Here is a 24,472-nt window from a genome sequence, read left to right on the forward strand (position 1 = left end):
CCCCATCTCCTTCGGGAATCGGAAAAGATTTTATACGTGGGGCTCGCAGTCTGGGATATATGATAAGGATCAAAGTAGTGAAGGTCTTGCATTCTTCTTCTTCCTGCGTTATTTCAAAACAGTCACTGCTGGCATCAGGCAGCCCGGTAATTGGGTCGGTTTGTCTCTGGGCTGTTGGCCTGCGACCTTTTTTCTGAAGTGCAAATGCTACAGGGGGTGATTTGCTACAAGGCAGTGCAGGATGTAATTCACATAGTGTTAAAGAGTCACAGGTTCGGGGTGGCACAGTGGTTAAGAATCCACCTGCCAATGCAGGGGACACGGGTTCGAGCCCTGGCCCGGGAAGATCCCACATGCCAAGGAGCAACTCAGCCCGTGTGCCACAACTCCTGAAGCCCGCGCGCCTAGAGCCCGTGCTCTGCAACAAGAGAAGCCACCCAAAGAGAAGCCCGCGCACTTCAACGAAGAGTAGCGCCCGCTTGCCACAACTAGAGAAAAGCCCGCGCGCGGCAACAAAGACCCAACGCAGCCAAAAATGAAAGTAAATAAATAAATCTATTTTTTTTAAAAAAGTGATTCAGTGGGGAATTCCCTGGCGGTCCAGCAGTTAAGACTCAGTGCTTTTTCTGCCGCGGCCCAGGTTCGATCCTTGGTCGGGGAACTAAGAACCCACAAGCCGAGTGGCACGGCCACAAAAAAAAAAAAAAAAAAGTGATTCAGTGAATAAATCTTCATTTTTCCAAGGATCCCCATACATCATCAAGGAGCAGACACATAATCAGTGAAGGCTCAAGCATTTAGTGCAAAGTGAAGAGGCAGAACCAGGGAGTTGTCTCCTGCAGCGCTTGGTCCCATGTGGGCAGAGAATGCCATTGGTGGTCAGGGAAATTTCATTAAAATATCCTCATCCATTCATTTTTTTACCCTGAAGGTTCACCTAGCCACGTCTTGCCGCAGGAAAAGCTATCTGAGGCACAGGTTGGCATTTTTTCCAGGGCATCCTGGCACTAAGGTGTCACCAGCTTGTGCCTGGGAAGAGCCCAGCTACTACTGAGAGCTGTGCGGCAGCTGACCAGGCCCCTATAGTCAGATATGAGGAGGAGCCAACCACTCAGACCCCAAAACCAAGCAGCACTAATTCAAGAAAAAGGAAGAAAAGGTTTCACAACCAAACAATAAAAGAACAAGTGAGAAAGACTTGGGGACTGCAGGCACCAGGCTATAGCTGCCAAGTGGCCAGAGGCATCCCAGGCTGCATTTTTATCCAGGTGGGAGAGTGTCTGGGTGAAGACGGGGAGGCTCAGTGTCCTGGTCCCTTTCCCTCCACAGGGTTGCTGGCTCTGTGATTCCAAATTAGAACCATATCTGAGCAATAAGAGGTTGGGGTAGGGTGTAGTTGGGATTATGAGGGCTACCCCAGGAGACCTGGATGAAAGAGAAAGTGCAGAAGCAGTGGCCAGCTGTTTCTGAATCAGGTTGGCCCACAGAGGAAAGGGGCTGTCCCAGAGGCCTGTCCCCAGGGTACCAGGCACTGGAAGGGGTGGCACCAGACATCCTTGAGGATCTTCCTCGTGGGAGAGTAGCTCTTTGATTCTGTGATTGGGAAGAACAGGCTGAGACCAACTGGGGTTCATTCCAGGAATGCAAGGCTGGTTCAATACCCCAAAGTCAACCAATTTTACCTACCAAATTAACAGACTAAAGAAGGAAAATCACATTATTGTATATCAATCATTGCAGAAAATGCATGTGACAAAATTCAAAACTCATTCGTAATTTAAAATTCTCAGAAAAATAGGACTAGAGAAGAGCTTCCCCGGGAATTCCCTGGCGCTTCAGTGGTTAGGACTCCACACTTTCACTGCCAAGGGCCCGGGTTCAATTCCTGGTTGGGGAACTACGATCCCACAAGCCATGCGGCACGCCGGAAAAAAAGAAAAAAAAAAAAAAAAAAGAAGGAAAAAAAAGAAAGGGTGAGAGAAGAACTTCCCCAGCTTGATAAAAAGCATCTACAAACAAAAAATCTACAGCTAACATTATACTTAAGAACGAAAGACTGAATGCTTTCCCCCTAAATTCAGGAACAGAGCCACTGTGTCTGCTAAAGGATTACTTCTGGCAAAAGAAAAATAATCCTAGGAGACAATTCTCTACAGGTCTTTCACGTTTCTGCACACCTTGTAAATGAAATACTTACTGTTCTTTGTTCCAGACTATCTTTTCAAGGATGTTTGTTTAGCAAACAGCTTTGGAAAATAAAGACAGTTTCGGGACTTCCCTGGTGGCGCAGTGGTTAAGAATCTGCCTGCCAATGCAGGGGACACAGGTTTGATCCCTGGTCCGGGAAGATCCCACAGGCCACGGAGCAACTACGCCTGTGCGCCACAACTGCTGAGCCTGCGCTCTAAAGCCTGCGAGCCACAACTACTGAGCCCGTGTGCCACAACTACTGAAGCCCGCGCGCCTAGAGCTCGTGCTCCGCAACAAGAGAAGCCACCTCGATGAGAAGCCCGCGCACCGCAACGAAGAGTAGCCCCCGCTCGCCACAACTAGAGAAAGCCCGCGCGCAGCAACGAAGACCCAGTGCAGCCAAAAATAAATGAATAAATAAATACATAATAAAGTCCATAAGTTAAAAAGAAAGAGAAAAGAAAAGAAAGATAGTTTCCCCTTTAGAGCAAAGGGCAGGCATGCTTACTGAGTGCTATATAACATTCAGGTTCTCTGAAATCGGGGTTCTTCTTTGTAATAAAATCCATTGCATAAGCCGGCATTCATCTGTGTTACTCCCATGGGACTTGGGGGCAAAGGGAACTGACGCAAGAAGAGAAAACCCATATAATCAATATGAAGACCATAAAAGGAGACATCATTATAGATGGTACATTCATTAAAATCATTTTGTTAATGACATAATGAAAACTTCTTGCAATATGTTTGAAAATGTAGGTGAAAACAGCGAGAAAATATAATTCACCAAAACATACTCGAGAAGTAGAAAACCCAAATTGTCCTCTAACCATTGAAGAAAATGAATCAGTAATTCATTTTTTCCATAAGATCAGAAGCTTCAGAGAATTCTATCAAACATTCAAGAAAAAATTCTAGTCTTAAGCTCTTCCAGAGATTAGAAGAAGATAGTACATCTTTTCCAAAAATCCCTTTCACGGATTTTCCTGGAGGAGTGGCCGTAGCACAGGAATAGACAGCAGTCTTGGAGCGTTACAATCAGTTAAGGAGAGAGTGGCAAATGTAGCTAAGTGTACTCTGGTCTCTCTTCAGATCACTTGTCCTTTTTTTTCCTCTTTCGGCTGTGTTGGGTCTTCGTTATGGTGCGCGGGGTTCTCGTTGCAGTGGCTTCTCTTGTTGTGGAGCGCTGGCTCAGCAGTGGAGGCACGCGGGCTCAGTAGTTGTGGCTCGCGGGCTCTAGCGCGCAGGCTCAGTAGTTGTGGCTCACGGGCTTAGTTGCTCCGCGGCGTGTGGGATCTTCCCAGGCCAGGGCTCGAACCCGTGTCCCCTGCATTGGCAGGCGGATTCTTAACCACTGTGCCACCAGGGAAGTCCCAGATCGCTTGTCTTTTACCTTTTACTAAAGATTTTGTGGAGGGGAATGTGTGGGAGGTTGCCTTCTCATCTAAGAGGGAAAGTTTCCAATGTTTCATCTATTAGGTATGACCTTTGCTATAGTTTTTTCTAGATAGCTCTTACCACACTGAGATTCAGTTTTTTCAAACTTTCTTTCTATTAAGGTGATTGCATTGTGCATTCCTAGATGGCACATTATTCCTTTTACATACTGCTAGACTCAATTTGCTAATATTTTGTGTAGAGTTTTTGCATCCATGTTCACGAGTAAGATTGCTATATAACTTCTCTAGAGCCTCACTTACAGCTGGGGGCAGGGAATCCGAGAACCCAGTTCCCAACCTACAACTTAAACTTGGAACTGCTTTCTAAAACAAGTTGGCTGTATCTTCTGTTTCTTAACTAGGAACCTCTTTATATTTCTACACATCAGCCATTTGTCTTTGAAAACCCACATACTTACCCTTATTTAAGTAAAACCTCAGAAGATTCCACTACCAATTCTCAAGTGTTTCTCTCCACGAAAGTCTTTGCCAAGACACAAAAGATTTCATTAAACTGGGGAGAAATGTGTATGTGTGTACCATGCATGCCCATCCTCCCATATACTCGTTGGTCCCCCAACGTTTGTGGTGCCTTTGTACCTACCAACGAAAGCCTTTCTTCCATTGTAGAGAATTACCCCTAAACATGTTCTTACTGGGTAAAAGCTCCTGACAAGAAAATAAAAGGTGGGACTTCCCTGGTGGCGTAGTGGTTAAGAACCCACCTGCCAACGCAGGGGACACGGGCTCGAGCCCTGGTCCGGGAAGATCCCACATGTCGCCGAGCAACTAAGCCCGTGCGCCACAACTACTGAGCCCGAGTGCCACAACTACTGAAGCCCCCGCGCCTAGAGCCGGTGCGCCACAACAAGAGGAGCCACCGCAAGGCGAAGCCCGCGCACCGCAACAAAGAGTAGGCCCCCTGCTCGCCACAACTCGAGAAGGCCCGTGCACAGTAACAAAGACCCAACGCAGCCATAAATAAATAAATAGATTTTTATTTTTAATTTTTTTAAAAAGAAAATAAAACATTAATTTCTGTTTTTCAAACAGATAATACTGTTAATATTTCTCACGTAGTCTACACTGCATTCTGGTATGCAGATGAGCTAGTCAGGGAAACAACTTTGCCCTCGAAGTAAGTGGAGAGGCCAGCAGCACTTGACTCTGCAGCTGGGGGGACAGCTCATTTCCAAGCCCAGTCTTCCATGCAGCAAGCACTTGTGTTTACCCGCTGTCCTATCACACCGCATTACCTGCCCCCTTCCAGCTCTGCCTGTCTGGGGTTCTTTTCTCTTTACCAAAATATTCAGTCCTCTGCCATCTTCCCAGGCTCTCCCACAGCCCACCCACCCCTTTTATAGCACTTGTCACCAAACTGTTCGCCGGGCCCAAGAGGCGTCCTATGCAGATTTGCCGAAAGGCTGAGTCAATGCTAGATGGAATGAATGACTGCGAAGCAGCTACAGAAAATGCCCTCTTTAAATTCTAGTCCCCTCCTCCTTCCTAACCGAATCTGTCCCTCCTTTTGCTTCCACCACTTCCTAGCTGTGGTACCTTAGGCAAGTGCTTTACCTCTCTGTGCCTCATTCCCTCAAATGTCCAATAGGGATAAGTCATCATGCTATTGCAAAAGGAAGCTCGTTGGTCACAGGGATCGTCACTGGGACACTGAACGGAGAGCCCTCAGCACAGAGCCTAGGCAAACAGGGCCTCAATAAGGGTTCGTCAGAAAGGAAAGTTTCTCTAAACTGCTGTCTACCTTGCCTCCTTTCTCATTTTCTGCTACACCTCCCCACCCACTTGCTCTGTCTCCCTCTCACCCCTTGTCTTTCCCCATCCTGTCTCCCTTTGAAGACCCGCGGTCCTTCCCTCCTCCACGAAACCTTCTAGATTCCTCAAAGCCCTTTGGCGGCCCTACCTCTGTGGGGCCTCCAGCTCTTTTCAGCCTCTCAGCCTCCAACCCTTCTTCCTCCGGCTCTGGCTGGTTCTGTGAGTCCCAGGGGGCCTCGGCCTCCTCCTCCCTCTCCCCTTTAACCACGAGCTCCAGAAGGGCAGGACTGAGGGGTCACCGGCCCAGCTCCCCCCACGCCTGGCCCAGTGCTGGCCAGTAACAGGTGCTAAGAAAGGTCGATAAGGAGTTGGGGGGGAGGGGTGCTGCTTCCTTGCGAGGGTGGGGAGTGGAGCGGCGGGCCTCTCCAGCGCCCCTGCCTTCCCCAGCCATCGAGCTGATCAAGGACCTGGTCAACTACGACGTGTGCCCGGCGCTGCTCAAGGGCCTCGTGGCGCTGCTGAGACCGTCCTTCGAGGAGACCAGCAAACAGCAGTCCCAGATCGTCAGCGGTAGGGATCCGCTGGGATCGGGGTGGTGGACCCCGACGCGGCAGGGTGGAAGACGAGGGCGAGGGGTCCTCCAGCCTCACGGCCACTCCCTCTTGCAGACTCTTCGGTTCTGCAGCTCACCGCCCACCTGCCGTTGTTCTTGCAGCAGGCCGCGGCCGCCAAGGCCATCGGGTAAGCGGGCAGCAGGTAGTGGGCGGATGCGGCAAACCAGGCCCGGCGCTGCCCCGCGGGCCCCCAAGAGCGCTCCGGCCGCCCGGAGGGTCCCACGGGGCCGCCGCAGCCCGAATCCCACCCCCACCCCACGCCACCCCCGCCCAGGATCCTGGCGCGAGGCAACACGAGCCTAGCCGAGGAGATGCTGCACCTGCGCGTGGTGCACAGCCTCATGGCCGCCATGGGCAACATGGACCACAGCAACAGCCAGCGGCAGGCCAGCCTCACGCTAGAGGTGCGCTGGGCGGCCGGGCGGCGCGGCGGGCACAGCGCGTGGGCACGGCAGTCACGCCCCCTCGCCCGCCCACGCAGTACTTTGTGCAGTTATTCCCAGTGGTGGAGGAGCACGTGCGCAGGTCCATGGGGGAGGAACTCTACAAGCTCTTCCGTGTAAGTGCTCCCGCCCCGCCGCGCCCCGCGGGACGGAACAGTGCCCCTGTGCACACCCCAGCGCACGGCCCCTCCCCTTGTACACCCCACACACAGATCGGCCTCGGGGCCGGCGGCGGGAGGGACTGCCCTGGCTTGGGCTTCTCCGCCTGGCACCCTTCCGTCCCCTTTCCTGCCCTTCCAGTCAGGCTAAGGGCCTGACCGCAGGCTGCAACCTCCGTCTGCCCACGCCCAACTCCGAGTCCAGGCTGCCCTGGCATCCAGCCCAGGTCCCCTTGCTCCTGTCCTCAGAGCAACGCCGAGGACTTGTACGTGAAAATAGATAGCATTCAGGCGGACATCTTGGCGGCCAACAAAGTCAATGTCACCAAAGGTGAGTGGGGTGTGAGGGGGCCTGGAGCAGAGGTGCGGCGGCACCCGGACTCAGGCTCACCTCCCTGTCCCCAGAGCTGGATCTCAGTGGCCTCTCCGACAGCACCATGAGCTTTTACTTTGGCCATTGTAATCAGGGTCAGGTGGCCTACATCACACACTTCCAGAAGGAGGCTGTGGAAGAAAAGGAGTGACAGAGCCTCCAAGGCCAGCCAGGAAGCCAAGGCTGTGTGGCAGGGAAGCCTGGCAGAAGGAAGGAGCCAGGGCCAAGCCCCGGTTGACTCCTCTTGGCCCTTGGTGGGAGGCTGGGGTTCTGCCCGCCAGAAGGGGAAAAGGAGAGCTGGCTGGGAAGGGTTCAATAAACAAACAGTCTTGCTATCTATCTGGCGTCCGTGTGTGGAGGGCAGAGGGAGATCTAGTGAGAGTTATGACGATGGGTCGGGGTGCCCCTGCTCACCAAGGAAAAAAGCTGGTCTGAGGGGAAGGACCACCAACGTCGTAGAAGATTCAAGGGCACAGCCTGAGGAGCGGGCCTTACCTCAGCTCCCTGCTGGCCCCTGCGCTCTCCCCTCCAGGACACCACACCCACCTGGTTTTTCTCCTGCCTCTCCGGTTGCTTCCTTTCATTCTCTTTTGCTGATTCCTCCTCTTCAACCCAGCTGCCTTCAAGGTGGAGTGAGGCAGGACTCTGACCTGGAGCCTCTTCCCTACGTTTACACCCTGGTGATTCCATTACTTTAAGTACCACTTCTGTGCAACGACTCCCACATTTCTATTTCCAGCTAAACAGTTCTACCTCATTGTGTTGTCGACGAAAAATTTAATCAGTCGATCGAAGAAAGCAATGGAAAATTTTATTCGAGCCAAATGGGCGGCGTATAAGCCGGGAGCAGCCTCTCAGAAAGCTCCAAGAACTGTTCTGCCTGTGAGAGGTCAAAGCACAGTTATCCAGGGCTTTGTACGTTAAATGACGTACACAGTGACATTCACACAATCCAGATCTACACCTACAAAGCAAGTAATGGGTCATGGGTCATCAGGGCCCCTTACAAGATCAAGAAGGAAGGTTATCTCCTAAGGAGTTCTCTTGTTGATACTAGGAGAATGTCGCTCTTTACAGTTGAGCAGCTATTTCTGCCGGTGGGGAGGTTGGTTGAGGCATGATGCCGATACGCAATGCACAGTAGAGGGAAGAGAGGAGGCCACAGGGCAGAGAACATTTTTTGTGTTCAAATTTTCCTTGACTTGCCTTAGAATATGGATTTGTATTTCATCAGTGTCCAAATCTGAACTCCCAGTCCTGTGCCATCTTCCCCAACTCAGCTGATGGCAACTCATCCTTCCTGCCACTCAGAACAAAATCGTGGTGTTCTCCTTGATGTCTCTCTTTAACCTCTGGATCCATTCTGTCTGTCGACTCTACCTTCCAAATATATCCAGAATCCAACTATGTCTCACTACCTCCATTGCTAATACTCGGGTCCAAGCCACCATCATCTCTCCTCTAGATGACTCTGCTTTCTGCCCCATTCTCTTTGTCGACACAGCAGCCAGAGTGGTCCTTGTAAACTTCAGATTCTGTCACTCTGCTCAGAACCTTGCAGGGCTCTCCATTTCACTGAGTAAAGCCCAAGCCCTTACTGTTATGGCCTCCAGGGTGATCTAGTCTCCCATGACTTCTGAACTCTCTCCTACGTCCCTCTCTCTTCTTCACTGGGCTCCAGACACATTGGCTGTGTGGTTCTTGAAGTTGACAAAACAAGCTCCTGGGGCTTCCCTGGTGGCGCAGTGGTTGAGAATCTGCCTGCCAAAGCAGGGGACACGGGTTCGAGCCCTGGTCTGGGAAGAGTCCACATGCCGCGGAGCAACTAGGCCCGTGAGCCACAACTACTGAGCCTGCGCGTCTGGAGCCTCTGCTCCGCAACAAGAGAGGCCGCGATAGTGAGAGGCCCGCGCACCGCGATGAAGAGTGGCCCCCCGCTCGCCGCAGCTAGAGAAAGCCCTCGCACAGAAACGAAAGACCCAACACAGCCAAAAATAAATAAACAAATAAATTAATTAATAAAAACAAGCTCCTGCTTTAGGGCTTTTGTGCAGACTTCTCTGCTGAACACTTGAGAGAGGTTCTGTTCCTAGACCTCTCACCCCAGGTGTCTGCATGGCTAACTCCTTGACCTCCTTTCAACTCTTTACACAAAAGCTATCTTCTCAGGACTTACCTGGTGGTGCAGTGGATAAGACTCTGTGCTCCCAATACAGGGGGCCAGGGTTCGATCCCTGGTCAGGGAACTAGATCCCACGTGCACGCCACAACTAAGGAACTGGCGAGCCACAACGAAGGAGCCCGCCTGCCGCAACTAAGACCCGGTGCAACCAAATAAATAAATAATTTTCTTAAAAAACAAAGTTATCTTCTCAGGAAGGGTTACCCTTTTTTAAGTCGCATCCCACACTACCAACCCCTATACTCTGACCCCCAACCCCTGCCACTGCTGTTTTTTCCATAGCACTTATTTATGTGTTATTTATTTATTGTCTGTCTCCCCACCTGAATGTAAGCTCCAGCAGGGCAGGGATATTTGTTTTCATTACTGATATATCCCAGATGCTGAGAACAATGCCTGGCACATATTAATGAATGACCGAGTTACTGTGAGGGAATTGTCCCTCAAAGTCAGAGGACATGAAGTCAGATGGCAGTAATTCTCCAGGATGCCACAAGAGGGCATCACCGGCCCCGATCTTGTTGGTCAAAGGCAGCCTAATTGAGCCTCAGCTTTCCTCTATTTGGGCGGAGGGAGGAGAGAAAAGTTAACGAAATATCGGTATGTCTTCCATAAAGCTAAATGGATTTCCTGTTTTAAAGACGTGTCCTGTCCTTTGGTGTCAAGTCACTCTTACTGTTTTTAGTCTTGGAATGGCCTTTTTGTAGAATCATGATTTTTAAAATTAGTACCGCAGAAATTTTTTGGAAATTTTAATAATTGGAAAATCCAACAATCTGGAAACCACTGGTCTAAGATGATAATAGTTTAATAACAATGGAACTTTTAAAAAAATGAAATCCTAAGGGACTTCCCTGGTGGTCCAGTGGCTAAGACTCCACGCTCCCAATGCAGGGGGCCCAGGTTCGATCCCCGGTCAGGGACCTAGATCCCACATGCTGCAACTAAGGGTTCTCATGCCATAGCTAAAGATCATGCATGCCACAGTTAAGACCTGGCTCAGCCAAATAAATAAATACTTTTTTAAATAAATAAATAAAAATGAAATCTTAAGTATACTACAAATATCCAAAACAAATATACGTTACATGAAATGTATCACTATACATTTATTTTCCCCCAACTTTTTATTCCCAAAAGTTCAAAACTACAAAAAGTTGAAAGAATGAGTACCTATGACACATTTTCTTTCTCTCTTTCTGTTTACTGGGCTATTAGCAAGTTTCCGATAGCATGACATTTCACTACTAAATATTTCACATTACGTGTCTATAAGAATAAGGCCGTTCTCCCACATAATTACTATATCATTATTGTGGTAGTGTGAGTCATAGCCTCCAAATACATCCACATCCTAATCCCAGGAACCTGTAGATATGTTACTTCACATGGTAAAAGGGATTTTGCAGGTGTGATTAAGGATCTTGAGATGGGGAGATTCTCCTGGATTATCTAGGTGGGCCCCAGGTAATTACGAGGGTCTTTAGACGGCAGGAGGACCCAGAGTTAGTTAGGAGATGACACGACAGAAGCAAGAGATTTGGAGTGCAAGGAAGGGGTCACAGGCCAAGGAATGAAGGCAGCTTTCTAAAGGCAAGGGAACAGATTCTCCCTTGAAGCCTCTAGAAAAGAGTGCAGCCCTGTCAACACCTTAATTCTACACTCCTGACCTCCAGAACTGTAAGAGAATAAATCTGGGTTGTTTTAAGTCACTAAGCGTGTGATAATTTGTTACAACAGCAAGAAAACAAATACAATTATTAATTCAATACTGTCATGTGAAACAGAGTACATATTAAAATTTCCACAAAGGTACCAAAAGTGTACCTTCTGCTTTCTTCCTGCCTTCCTTTTCTTGGTGTGTTATTGGGTTTGGTCCAGGATCCAGTTAAGGTTTGTATATTGCATTTGATTGTCATGTAGTATAAGCTTTTTTTTTTTTTTTTGTCTGTCTAATTTATGCATTGTATTTATTTTGGGCTGTGTTGGGTCTTCGTGGCTGCGCACGGGCTTTCTCTAGTTGCGTGGAGCAGGGGCTGCTCTTCGGTGCGGTGCGCAGGCTTCTCACTGCGGTGGCTTCTCTTCCTGCCGGGCACGGGCTCTAGGCGCGCGGGCTTCAGTGCTTGTGGCACGCGGGCTCTAGAGTACAGGCTCAGTAGTTGTGGTGCCCGGGCTTAGTTGCTCCGCGGCATGTGGGATCTTCCGGGACCAGGGCTCGAACCCGTGTCCCCTGCAGTGGCAGGCGGATTCTTAACTCCTGCACCACCAGGGAAGCCCTAAGCTTACTTCTAAAGTTAAAATTTACAGCAATTACTTGCTGTCTTGATCCACATTAGAAACTGGAAACTACAGAAAATCTCGAGCATTTCCTTTTCCTTTTCTTTTTTTTGGCCGCGCCGCGCGGCCTGCTCGGTTTCTGTTCCCCAACTAGGGATAGAACCCGCGCCCTCTGCAGTGGAAGCGTGGAGCCCTAACCACTGGAGCGCCAGGGAATTCCTAGGATCTCTTGTTTTTAACAATTCTAGTTCTAAGGCTAAACTACCTCATCACAAAGTATATATATAAATATGTATCATGGCGCCTGCGCCGCACGGGAGCCAGCACGCAAGCCCAGGGCGCGCGCGCCGCTGGCGTTTCCTCGGCGCGGAGGAGGGGAATGCAGTAAGGGGGGCGGGGGGGGGGGTCGTCAGCTTTGGTGTCTGTGTTGGCCAGTTCTGAAATCTCCTTGAAGGAGCCCTACATTGAGGAAGATCAAAGCAGCAGTCTTTGCCAACTGGGGAATGGACCGTTTGAGTTCCTTTAGCAATGACCCCTCTGATAAGCCACCTTGCCGAGGCTGCTCCTCCTACCTCATGGAGCCTCATATCAAGTGTGCTGAATGTGGGCCACCTCCTTTTTTCCTGTGCTTACAGTGTTTCACTCGAGGATTTGAGTACAAGAAACATCAACGTGATCATACTTACGAAATAATGACCTGTTCTTGACCCCAGCTGGACTGCTCAAGAAGAAATGGCCCTTTTAGAAGCTGTGATGGACTGTGGCTTTGGAAATTGGCAGGAAGTAGCCAATCAAATGTGCACCAAGACCAAGGAGGAGTGTGAGAAGCACTACATGAAGCATTTCATCAATAACCCTCTATTTGCATCTACCCTGCTAAACCTGAAGCAAGCAGAGGAGGCAAAAACTGCTGACACAGCCATTCCATTTCACTCTACAGATGACCCTCCCCGACCTACCTTTGACTCCTTGCTTTCTCGGGACATGGCAGGATACATGCCAGCTCGAGCAGATTTCATTGAGGAGTTTGACAAGTATGCAGAATGGGACTTGAGAGACATTGATTTTGTTGAAGATGACTCGGACATTTTACACGAATTATATAAGAGACCATGGATTAATCAACCTTAGAAAGTTTCAGTTAATGGAACGGCGGTATCCCAAGGAAGTCCAAGACCTTTATGAAACAATGAGGCGATTTGCAAGGATAGTGGGGCCGGTGGAACATGACAAGTTCATTGAAAGCCATGCATTGGAATTCGAACCCGGAAGGGAAATCAAGAGGCTCCAGGAATACAGGACAGCAGGCATTACCAACTTTTGTAGTGCCAGAACCTATGATCACCTCAAGAAGACTCGAGAAGAGGAACGCCTCAAACGCACTATGCTCTCGGAGGTTCTCCAGTACCTCCAGGACGGTAGCGCCTGCCAGCAGGGGCTCCGCCGGCGGGCTGCCATTGATTCTGGCCTGAGTTCTTCCGTACCAGTGGCTTCGAATTCAGGTACACGAAGTGCACCGCCCTTGAACCTCACTGGCCTCCCTGGCACAGAGAAGTTGAATGAAAAAGAAAAGGAGCTCTGTCAGGTGGTGAGATTGGCCCCAGGAGCCTATTTAGAATACAAATCTGCTCTACTGAACGAATGTAACAAGCAAGGAGGCTTGAGACTGGCACAGGCAAGAGCACTCATCAAGATAGACGTGAACAAAACCCGGAAAATCTATGATTTCCTCATCCGAGAAGGATACATCACTAAAGCCTGAGGCTCTCCGGGCCTGGTGGGCCAAAGGACAGTACGGGCATTCTGGAGTTTTGTTTTTGAGCTGAATTCTCCTTGTAAAAAGAGGGGAAGAACCAAGGAAACCTTAAGTTGTATTAATGTCTACTTTCTTCTCCCCCCTGCTTTAAAATACTGCTGTTGTTGGTATTCTGCTGCAGAGTTATGTGCGAGATAAGCTATTATTAACTGTGTGTGGGCATTCATTCCTAACCCCTCTTCTAACTAAAACAAGAACCACAGCACCTCACGTCACAGTGTTGGTAGAAATAGAACTAAACCAGTCTTTAGTCCCAGGAGTCCAGCTCAGATCCTTGTACTTGCTTGGGAGGTTGGTTTTCTGATTATCTGTTTTGTCTTCAAACATTACAGACAGATTTAAAATAAAGAGGTTATAGAGAGAGAAAGCTTTCTCTTTCTGTCTGAGGATTCTTTTAAGCTGACAACTTACGTTTATGAGCAAAGAGGAGGAAAATCTCCCCATGATGGTGTTGTCCCAAACTGCATCTTCAACTTTAATGTCTGGCTTTGTAAGTTGCAGTCTGGCTGTCTAATCTGCAGTAGGCTCTTGAGGAGGTGACACTGGATATAAAATGTCTCTGTTATTTTTAGAATTAATGGATTAAAATGTTGTGCTACAGGGCTTCCCTGGTGGCGCAGTGGTTGAGAGTCCGCCTGCCAATGCAGGGGACACGGGTTCGAGCCCTGGTCTGGGAAGATCCCACATGCCGCGGAGCAACTAGGCCCGTGAGCCACAATTACTGAGCCTGCGCATCTGGAGCCTGTGCTCCGCAACAAGAGAGGCCACGATAGTGAGAGGCCCGCGCACCGCAATGAAGAGGGGCCCCCACTTGCCGCAACTAGAGAAAGCCCTCGCACAGAAACGAAGACCCAACGCAGCCATAAATAAATAAATAAATAAATAAATAAATAAATAAAAAGAGTGGCCCCCACTCGCCGCAACTGGAGAAAGCCCTCGCACAAAAACGAAGACCCAACACAGCCAAAAATAAATATAAAATAAATAAATCAATTAAAAGAAAGGTTTAAAAAAAATAATAAATAAATATAAAATGTTAAAAAAATAAAAAAATGTTGTGCTACTTCAAATAAATAAATACATAATAAAATAAACATGTATCACACAAAAATCAACCAACTATACTTCAATTTTTTTGAAGTTTTTAGAAAAGCCCAGTTCCACAAGTGCAGCAGTTAGAACCACAGTCCCAGAGACGTGGATCTCGCCTGAGGTGCTCACGTACTGCCTTGAAAGACCTTTGCAGACAAATAGGCCCAAGCCTCCACTTGAATTCAAGACCTAACCAAAGCCAGGTTAAGCGGATACTCTACAGCTAGCAACCGTCTACTGCACGATTGACTTGCTCCGTGCCAGGCCCCGTGCCGAGCACAAGAAGCAGTTCAAGTTCATGCGTGGTGGTCTTCAACGTGCAAACATAAACCCGAAGCCCTAGGAACAAAGTGCGTTCTGCAGCTCCGTGAGTACATGCATTTCTGAAAACCGTGGGGCCGCTCGCGCTAAGGAAACGGTGGGCGCTTGTCTCGCCTCTCCTCCTCCCACCCACGGGTGCCGCCTTCCTCTAACCAGGGTCAATATCACCGCCCCACGCTACCACACGACTCCGCGAGCACCAGCTTCACCGTCCACACCAGACCCGCTTTCCGAAGACAACCTCACAGGAACGGAACACCACACCTTGCTCCCACAGAGGAGTCCAGCTGCTTACGAATAACAGCCAGAAACCGCAAGCACGGCTCGCCACTGTACTTCACTGGTCTCGCGCCGCCAACCGATGGCACTCCAGGTGCTTGCCCAGGTTCCGAAACCGCACGGATATCACGCGCCTCACCGCGAAAACACCAACGATACAACCATCAAGGGGGAAGAAAACACGACACACCACACGCTGGACAAGAACAAATCGGATTACATGAAATTTCTAAAAATCTTATATTTGTACTTGTATGGAAATATGTATGGAAATATGTTAATATAAATGTTTCAGACATTACATGAAATTTCTAAAAAAAAAAAAAAAAAAGAACAAATCGGAACACACCAACACAAACACGACCTGCAACAAAACCAGAACTGCCTTACCACTTTTTCCCAGAACGGGGAACGCTACCGTCAGACCCACAGAAGTACAGAACATTCCTCTACTTTTTGTACAAAGTTATTAGCCTTGTGAAAACAAGGCCTCAAAAAATTGATGAGAAACTCGGAGTTGTTTCTCTCCACGGAAATCTTTAGTAAAAGGCGAAAGATTTATGCGTTCTGAAGAGAAACCAGAGTATGGCGTCACATCCTCTCACACAGTCCTCGGCTAACGGTAAGTCCCAAGTCACCAATGGTAACTATTTACCCGCAAACAACGAGTGAGTTCTGCCATTATTTCAGACAATTCTCTGAAAATATCCTGATTTCGAGCGGGGGCGGGAGTCAAAAGAAATACAAGAATCTAGCCTTTTGAAAGTAGGCAAGACCCGGAATGCAATGCATTGTGGGTATGTAAATGAAGCCCAGTCACCAACCTCGCGCTTCGGCAAATGCCTTCGTTTATTAGTTTTCCTGCTCGGTCTAGAGCCACCACCAGGGGGCGGAGCAGAAGCCAGATAGGAATATAGTCGCCGAGTCCAACCAGAAAGTCTGTTTTTTTGTTTGTTTTTGTTTTGTTTTGTTTTGTTTTTAAGATAATTTCACAGGTTGGGGCAGATTTCCCTTTATTTTTTTAGTCTTCTTTTTTTTTCCTTTAAGTTTTATTTATATATTTATTTATTTTTGGCTGTGTTGGCTCTTTGTTGCTGCACGTGAGCTTTCTCTAGTTGCCGCGAGCGGGGGCTACTCTTCATTGCGGTGCGCGGGCTTCTCATTGCGGTGGCTTCTCTTGTTGCGGAGCACGGGCTGTAGGCGTGCGGGCTTTAGTAGTTGCGGCACGCGGGCTCTAGAGCGCAGGCTCAGTAGTTGTGGCGCACGGGCGTTGTTGCTCCGTGGCCTGTGGGATCTTCCGGGACCAGGGCTCGAACCCGTGTCCCCTGCACTGGCAGGCGGATTCTTAACCACTGTGCCACCAGGGAAGTCCCAGAAAGTCTGTTTTATTTTATTTTATTTTTTTTAAGGGACGACATTTATTCCTTTTCCAAATGTTACAGTAAGACCAGGGGGAAGAAAATGGTCTTAGCAGTTAGGAAAAAAAAAAAGTGCAAATCTGGGGTTTGGCCGTTAAAAGTTATTTACAACAATGTGGGGGGAGGGAAGACAAGAAGTTGTTTCACATTACAGACCTCCCCCCAACCCCAAAGCTTAATACTTGCTTACAAGTCAAAAAAGAGACACAGTTGATTCACAAGCTGGAGGTTGCAACTTGAGTAAGACATTTAGAAAAACCTAGACGAGGGCAGTGTCCTCCCCCGCCCAGGTGCCACTGTAGGCACAGCACAAGAGACTACAAACAACAGGGCAAGGTGGACACTCAGGGTTTGGGAGTGTAGGCAACCCCACCTCTGGCTCAGGGATTTGGGGAGTAAACATAACCTACTTGGAGAAGAATTGGGGAAGACAACCAGCAAACTGCCTTCTGCGCGGCTGGGGACAGGGAAGGAGGTAGGGCCAGGGGCAGGAGAATTTCACATCACTAACCTAACTTGGGAAACTGCAAGGGACCATCTTCAACTGGCCTTAAGAGGAAGAGCAGATGGATGATGGTGTTGCCGCAATATCAGCTTCCCTGTGCACCAATGCCGAACAGAAATACGGAGACAGAGATTTTGGAGGAAGAGAGAGATGGCTTCATTTTTCTGCCAGGCAGAAGGGAAGACACAGCAGGCTAGCGCCTGAAGAACTGTGCCCCCATCTCCTTCGGGAATCGGAAAAGATTTTATATGTGGGGCTCGCAGTCTGGGATATATGATAAGGATCAAAGTAGTGAAGGTCTTGCATTCTTCTTCTTCCTGCGTTATTTCAAAACAGTCACTGCTGGCATCAGGCAGCCCGGTAATTGGGTCGGTTTGTCTCTGGGCTGTTGGCCTGCGACCTTTTTTCTGAAGTGCAAATGCTACAGGGGGTGATTTGCTACAAGGCAGTGCAGGATGTAATTCACATAGTGTTAAAGAGTCATAGGTTCGGGGTGGCACAGTGGTTAAGAATCCACCTGCCAATGCAGGGGACACGGGTTCGAGCCCTGGCCCCAGGAAGATCCCAGATGCCGAGGAGCAACTCAGCCAGTGTGCCACAACTACTGAGCCTACACTCTAGAGCCTGCAAGCCACAACTACTGAGCCCACGTGCCACAGCTACTGAACCCGCGCGCCTAGAGCTCATGCTCCACAACAAGGGAAGCAACCACGATATAAAGCCTGCACAAGGCAAAGTAGAGTAGCTCCCACTCATCTCAACTAGAGAAAGCCTGTGCACAGCAACGAAGACCCAATGCAGCCATAAAAAAATTTAATTTTTTGAAAAAAGGAGTAATAGGGCTTCCCTGGTGGCGCAGCGGTTGAGAATCTGCCTGCCAATGCAGGGGACATGGGTTCCAGCCCTGGTCTGGGAAGATCCCACATGCCGCGGAGCAACTAGGCCCGTGAGCCACAACTACTGAGCCTGCACGTCTGGAGCCTGTGCTCCGCAACAAGAGAGACCGCGATAGTGAGAGGCCCGCGCACTGCAATGAAGAGTGGCCCTCACTCGCCGCAACTATAGAAAGCCCTCGCACAGCAATGAAGACCCAACACAGTCAAAAATAAATAAATAAATATTAATTTTTTTAAAAGGTAGTAATAGTTTAGCTTTGTGAAGTACAAATCTAGGTACAGACACTACAGGTTAGTAACAGTTTAAAAAAACAACTAGGAGTGATTAACTCTTTCAGGCCAGGTTATATTTCTTCTACAGCCTGTTCACTGTTCCCTTTATTTTCCTTGTTCTAAGGAGAGGGAAAACTTCATTTCTATTTGTGCTGCAACAATGGGAGAATGCACAGGAGGGAGAGGAGGAGAGTGAACGTGGCTCGGGGGCAACCGCTCCTTCCCTTCTAGGCACAGGAAGGCAGCCAGGGCACCAGGTCGAGGCAGTGACCTCACAAGGACAGCACAGTTTTTGCAGTTTAGAGATCACCCACCTGCCCCCACCCAGCTACTCATTCTGCTCGCTCGCTGATATAGGGCCCCCAGGGAGTGGATGCTCTGTGCCTGGGGCCCTGCCTCTTCGGTGTCTCCTCCCTTGGAAGCAGCACCAACCTCTGCCCCTTTGGCCTGGGGCTCCTGGCTGTCTGGTGGCGGCAGCCTTCCCTTCCTGGGCAGTGCCTCCCTCGCTGCAGGCACCGACCTCTCCCTGCTCCTGCCCTTCCTCTGTGGGTGAGAAGGCAGACGAGTCACCCCCTCCCTCCTTCCGATTTCTCTTGAAGGACAGGCCACTCAATTTGAAAGGCTTCTTCAAAGAGAATTTCTTCTTCTTGGAGGTCTCCTTGGCGGGGGTTGGAGGGGGGACGCTCCCCCTTGACCTCAACGCCCTGGCTAGGGGGTGCTGGCTTGATGGCATCGCCAGGGGCCCCGGCTGCCTCCTCTGTTCCGTTCAGGGGGGCGACTCCCCTTCATCTTTGGGGGAGAAGTTTCCATTGCTTTTCACGTGGCCGTTCTCCTGTCTGTTGACCTTAGCGGGGAGGCGCCTGCTGCCTCCTCAGTGGTCACGTAGCCCCCGGGAGCCTTGGAGCTCTGACTGCCCATGGTGGGGCTTCTGCTGGGGGCGCCCCGAGCCGTCCCGGGCTCGCGCCCGCAGAGGATAGTTCAGTTGGGTGGGCCTGGCCGGCGGAGGGGTTGGGGCTCTCGGCGGAGGGGGAAGGGGGCGGGAATCCAGCTGCACCCCCCTCCGCGTCCGACCTGCCAGCTGCGCCCGTCCAGCTCCGCGCCTGAATGCATGTTTGTTTGTTTACTGAAGTACATTTGATTTACAATATTATGTTAGTTTCAGGTGTACAGCATAGTGATTCAGTATTTTTGCAAATTATACTCCATTATAGATTATAGATAATGGCTATAATTTCCTGTGCTATACAGTATATCCTTGTTGCTTACCTATTTTATGATTTTGTTTTATAATACTCCAAATTAAAATTTCTCTTGAATTAAAAAAATTAAAATTGAATTTTTTTAAAGAGGCTTGAAAATAATTGTTTTCATACATTGATGCAACAAAAATGTATGGAACACTGTGTCAAACCCTGTGCTAGGCCCTAAGAGACAGGTATGTGTGATGAGCACTGATGACAATTTCAGTGACACATAGGCTGAGCAATAAAGGATCCATAGAAGTAGTGTGGTGAGGGGGGTCTAGGCAGAGAGGCACCATGAGCAGTGTGAGCCTGAGAGGTAAAAGGACAAGTGGCTAAATGACAGGACGAGATTGGGTCTTCAGTGCCAAACTAAGACTTTGGATTTACCTTGAGAACAATGGGAAACCTCTGAAAAGCTTTAAAGAATAATATGATCAGATTAGTGTTTTGAAGCAGCATCAGCATCACCTGGTGTTATCAGTATTATGAGTTGAATTGTGTCCCCCCTCCTCCAAATTCATATGTTGAAATGCTAACCCCCATTACTCAGAATGTGACTTGTTTGGAAATAAAGCCACTGCAGATGTAATTAGTTTAAATGAGGCCCCCAGAGCTGTCAGACAATAAAGTTCTGTTAAGCCACCCAGTTTGTGACGCTTTGTCATGGTACCCTAGAAAATACACCTAATGTACCTGGGTACTCGTTAGAAATGCAAATGACTGGGCCGCACCTCAGACCTACTGAATCAGAAACTCCAGGTGGGACCCAGATACCTGCATGTTAACAATCCTCCACATGATTCTGATGCAGGCTAAGTTGAGAACCACTGGACATCCATACTGGCTAAAGTAAGGAGACTGAGGGCAAGACGTTTGGGGGATGATTTAGGACTGAACAGTAAAGCCAGAGAGAAATAAAAGGCAGCCTGGACCAGGGGGTTGCCAGGATTGCTCAAGGAGAAAGAGTGGAAAGTGAGGAGAGGAAAAAAAGTCTAGGATAGGTCCCTAGAGAACAGTGGCCTAAGGGAGGCGCGGCAGAAGGAGCAGTGAAATTAGGAAGGCCAGAGGAAAAGCAGCAGTGTGGACGGCACAGAAATCAAGGGCAGTGCACCACAACTAGAGAAGCCTGCACCACAACGAAGAGCCCACGCCGCAACGAAAGATCCCACACACCTCAAGGAAGACCCCCTTGAGGCCGCAACTAAGACCCAACGCAGCCAAAAAAAAAGAAAAAAGAAATCAAGGGCAGAATATAAGTTTCAAGAAGGAAGTGGTTAGCTCTGTCAAATGAGTGATCAAGTGAGGTGGGGACAGGAAAGTCCATTGGATGCAACAACAAGGCATTTGCTGGTGACCACGGGGGTGGGGGGTGATGGAAGCCCAACTGCAGGGAGCTGATGAGGGAGGCCACGGGAGGTAGAGAACTCAGGCAATGCTTCTGAGACATTGGGCCTGTAAAGCGAAATAGAGCCGGTAGCTGGAAGGGGTGTGGGATTAATGGCAGCCTCCCTCTGCCCCTTTTGTTAATATTAGGAGAGTGTTAAACATGCTTAAACACGTTGGGAAGGAGCCAGTACAGATGGAGAGAGTGAAGAGCCTGGAGAGAGAAATTAAAGGACAGATGAAGGAAGTTGGGGAGTGGGAGGGGAGGAGGATGGAGGTCAAGTGAGGTAAGAGGAAGGATCCAGACTCTGACTCCAAGGTGGCAGGAGGAGGAGGGGAGGGAGAGGGTGCAGTAGTAATCACCACAGTGAGGATCTCTGTGGAGCTGGCCCTCCATCCTATCCCTCGCCAGCAGTTCCTCCTCCTCCTCCCACCCCTCTGGCCCTTATATTCCTCTACCTTTTCAGCATCTGCCCTGTAGCAGCTGAACTGCTGGAAAAATCAGACCACTGAGCCAGGCCTCTGATGAAGGTCTGGATATTACTCGACATGTCTCTAGTTGGCTCTGCTTCCCACTCTCGAGGCGCTCACTATATACCTTCTTCTCTCACCGAAACCATCCCACACCTCCTCCCCAGCTCTCAAGTTCAGCAGATAACCCCACTACAGAAGTCGCTGAGAAAGCAGAAGCTACTTCCTTATCTTCCCACGCCCCAACCTAACAGCGCCCAGCAGAGGGTCCCTTCCTCTGCCCTCCTCCCATCAAAGACCGTCCCCCTCCAGGGCACCAGCTATCTTTCCTCCCCGCTGGTTCATCCCTGCAGGCCAGGTAGCCTCCATCAACTCCCAGCTGAAAAAGAAAGGGAGAGGGTAAGACGGTGGAGGGGGTACAGGAAGGGGCAGCGGGGGAGGGTGAACTTACTAGACCTACATCACCCTCCAACTGCAGTCTCCTTTTGGAATATAGTGATCAACCACAACAAAGAAAAAACTTCACTGGGTATTTTTGTTTCAGAGAAAAATTCGGACAGAAATCTCTTTATTAAAAACAAACTTTCCTACAGCCACAAGAGAACAAATGAAACTTTCATTCTAAACAATTAGTTTCCACTGAGTTTCACCTCGAAGCTTAGTAGTCTTTACTGTGGATGCATTTGCATCAACTGGTACCATTTTGAATTAATTAATTTTCATACTAGATGTTTTAAATGACTTTTGTAATTATCTAAACAGTGCTTTGAAATTGATTCAAACAGCAGAGATTTCAGGATACATTTAGGTGAAATAACTTCTATAGTAAAACAGAGTTCTTAGTTTTTCCCCTGGTCTCTACTTCCTCACTCCTCATTCTTTATTACTTTAAAAGTTCATCATGAACTATTTCTAACTCCACAGAAAAGTGTAGAGGACAAAAACACACCTGATACTCAGATTTAATAGATATGAACATTTTTTCAGATGTGCTTTAGATATGTTTGAAAAGTAAACAAAAGTTAACATAGCTCCCTTACCTCCGTTTTGGAGCCTGTGGAGGCCTGCTGGGAAGAGGACTTTAAAATGATGAATATGTCTGGAAGGCTCTGGTGCAAGGCCATTTTTGCTGGCTCTAAGCAGGGTCTCTGGAAGCAGAGGGAGCACACAGCTCTTCTGAGAACTGAAGGTGTTTATGCTTGGGATGAAACCGAATTCTATCTAAGCAAGAGATGTCCTTATGTGTACAAAGCAGAGACAGCACAGTGACTCCTGGTGGCAAACCAAACCAAAGAGAGTAACTGGGAAAAGGTAATTCATGCCCATGGAAACAATGGCATGGTTCCTGCCGAATTCTGAAGCAACTTTCCTGCTAAGGCCATTGAACTCAGAATCTGTGTGATGCTGTATCCCTCAAGAATTTAAATTTATTAAAAAGTAAATAAATAAAAGTGTGGATGTTCTCTTATAAAAACAAAACAAAAACCAAAACCTTATATACACATTTGAAGCCTGCATTTGTTCCCCCAATCCCATTTACTCCCCCTCTATCCATTGATACCTACTCCGCTGAAGTTGGTGTGTCCTCCATCCACCAACAATGTCAGTCATGTGTTTTTCATGTCTTTTTTTAATACTTATTTTATTTATTTATTTGGTTGCACTGGGTCTTAGTTGCAGCAAGGGGGCTCCTTAGTTACGGCTCACCGGCTCCCTAGTTGCAGCATGCACGTGGGATCTAGTTCCCTGACCAGGGATCGAACCCAGGCCCCCTGCATTGGGAGCACGGAGTCTTAACCACTGCACCACCAGGGAAGTCCCAAGTTATGTGTTTTTTAAATTTAATATAATTATTAATATAATTAATAAATAAACAAATCATTAAAATAATTAATTAAAGAAATATATATTTAATATAAATATCTTACTTCATCCATCCTTTGGTAACTTCCTTTTTTTGGCCACATAGTGGGGCTTCTGGGGATCCTAGCTCCCCTAGCTCCCTGACCAATGATTGAACCTGGGCCCTCAGCAGTGAAAGTGCAGAGTCCTAACCACTGGACCGCCAGGGAATTCCCTGTAACTTCCTTTTTTAAGAAAGATATTTATTTATTTATTTTGGCTGCACTGGGTCTAAGTTGCAGCACGCGAGATCTTCATTGCGGCATGCGGGATTTTTTTTTTTTTTAGTTGTGGCATGCAGGATCTTTTTTTTTTAGTTGCAGCATGCGGGCTCAGAGTTGTGGCATGTGGACTTCTTAGTTGTGGCATGCGCACCTCTTAGATGTGGCATGTGCACTTCTTAGTTGTGGCATGCAGACTCTTAGTTGCTGGATGCATGCAGAATCTAGTTCCCTGGCCAGGAATTGAACCCAGGCCCCCTGCATTGGGAGCGCGGAGTCTAACCCACTGGACCATCAGGGAAGTCCCTAACTTCCTTTTTTTTTTAATTCAACATTACATTTTCAAGATTTATTTGTGTTGGTATCTGTAAACCTAGTTCCAGTACATCCATTTTATTTTCTGCACAGTATTCCATTGTTTGAGTATACCACAATGCCTAGGACATCCAACAAAGGGACATATAGTGACATTACTATAAAAAACTCTCTCCAACTCCAATCTATTTATTTATTTTAAGGTTTCTTAGATCTTTTACTTGTGAAAACAAAAATAAGAATAGAATTGGCAACAAACTCTGTCTCACTTTATGTATACCAACTGAAAAATAAAAGTTTGTTCATCTCATTAGATGTATTTCCAATAAATTTTTACTTTTTAGTAAATTTTTACTTTGTTTTTTACTTTACTTTTTACTTTTTAGGTTGAAAATTCTTATCTTGTTTTGATCAATCATGTACTTATTATGATAATAATTCAACCCAGAAGATGTGTTTTAACACTCAGAGACTTAGGTAACAAGTAATCTTTTAAAAATACATAGAGAGAAATACATGTGAGTATCTTCTCATGTTTATTGGTAATTCCAGTTTCCCATTCCCGGAACTGCCTGTTCTGGTCTTTTATCCATTTTTAACTTGTTTTTTATCTTTTGCTTATTGACTTGTAGGGGTTCTTACTCTTTATATTGAGGAAACTAAACCTTTGACAGTTTATATGTATTGCAAGTTATTTCCTGTAGTCTGTCAGTTGTTTTTTTATTTGTTTATTATCATACAGAAGTTTTAATATATTCAATTCCTGAATTTTCACTTTATAGTTTTCTAGATTTTAAGAAATCTTTCCCTACCCTAACGTTATAAAAATATAGTCGTATTTTCTTCTGAAAGTTTTAACGTTTTTACAATTGAATCCCTAATTATCT

At 47.9% G+C, this 24,472-nt stretch overlaps 2 protein-coding genes, 1 non-coding gene and 2 pseudogenes across 14 annotated transcripts in view; 3 read left to right on the forward strand and 2 right to left on the reverse strand.

Annotated features, from left to right (window-relative positions):
• Positions 1-7,329, forward strand: part of ARMH1 (armadillo like helical domain containing 1) — a 54,797-nt gene extending 47,468 nt beyond the window's left edge. For 9 of the 12 annotated variants that reach the window (XM_059921270.1, XM_059921330.1, XM_059921239.1 and 6 more), the window contains exons 8-13: positions 5,850-5,972; positions 6,071-6,143; positions 6,291-6,420; positions 6,498-6,575; positions 6,867-6,948; positions 7,023-7,329. In XM_059921270.1, coding sequence (XP_059777253.1) covers positions 5,850-5,972; positions 6,071-6,143; positions 6,291-6,420; positions 6,498-6,575; positions 6,867-6,948; positions 7,023-7,141 — 605 coding nt within the window. In that variant the 3' untranslated portion in view covers positions 7,142-7,329. Of the gene's footprint in view, positions 1-5,849; positions 5,973-6,070; positions 6,144-6,290; positions 6,660-6,866; positions 6,949-7,022 lie in introns of those variants that run through there. The other 3 variants (XM_059921289.1, XR_009502950.1, XM_059921304.1) reach the window with 3 other exon arrangements.
• A 4,524-nt stretch (positions 7,330-11,853) lies between these two features.
• LOC132349456 (transcriptional adapter 2-alpha-like) lies at positions 11,854-13,382 on the forward strand. The gene is given in 3 exon segments (XM_059897841.1): positions 11,854-12,143; positions 12,145-12,549; positions 12,551-13,382. Coding segments are annotated over 3 exon segments (1,257 nt in total). The 5' UTR covers positions 11,854-11,952; the 3' UTR covers positions 13,212-13,382.
• A 1,633-nt stretch (positions 13,383-15,015) lies between these two features.
• On the reverse strand, positions 15,016-18,967 carry LOC132350825 (MARCKS-related protein-like; annotated as a pseudogene).
• LOC132355100 (U5 spliceosomal RNA) lies at positions 15,429-15,544 on the reverse strand. The gene has a single exon (XR_009499525.1). It is a non-coding gene; the product is annotated as a U5 spliceosomal RNA (small nuclear RNA).
• Positions 18,968-22,233: 3,266 nt separating the features above from the next.
• Positions 22,234-22,572, forward strand: LOC132349466 (large ribosomal subunit protein eL33-like; annotated as a pseudogene).
• The last annotated feature ends 1,900 nt before the right edge of the window (positions 22,573-24,472 follow it).

Source organism: Balaenoptera ricei, chromosome 1, assembly GCF_028023285.1.
Source record: "Balaenoptera ricei isolate mBalRic1 chromosome 1, mBalRic1.hap2, whole genome shotgun sequence".
NCBI lineage: Eukaryota > Metazoa > Chordata > Mammalia > Artiodactyla > Balaenopteridae > Balaenoptera > Balaenoptera ricei.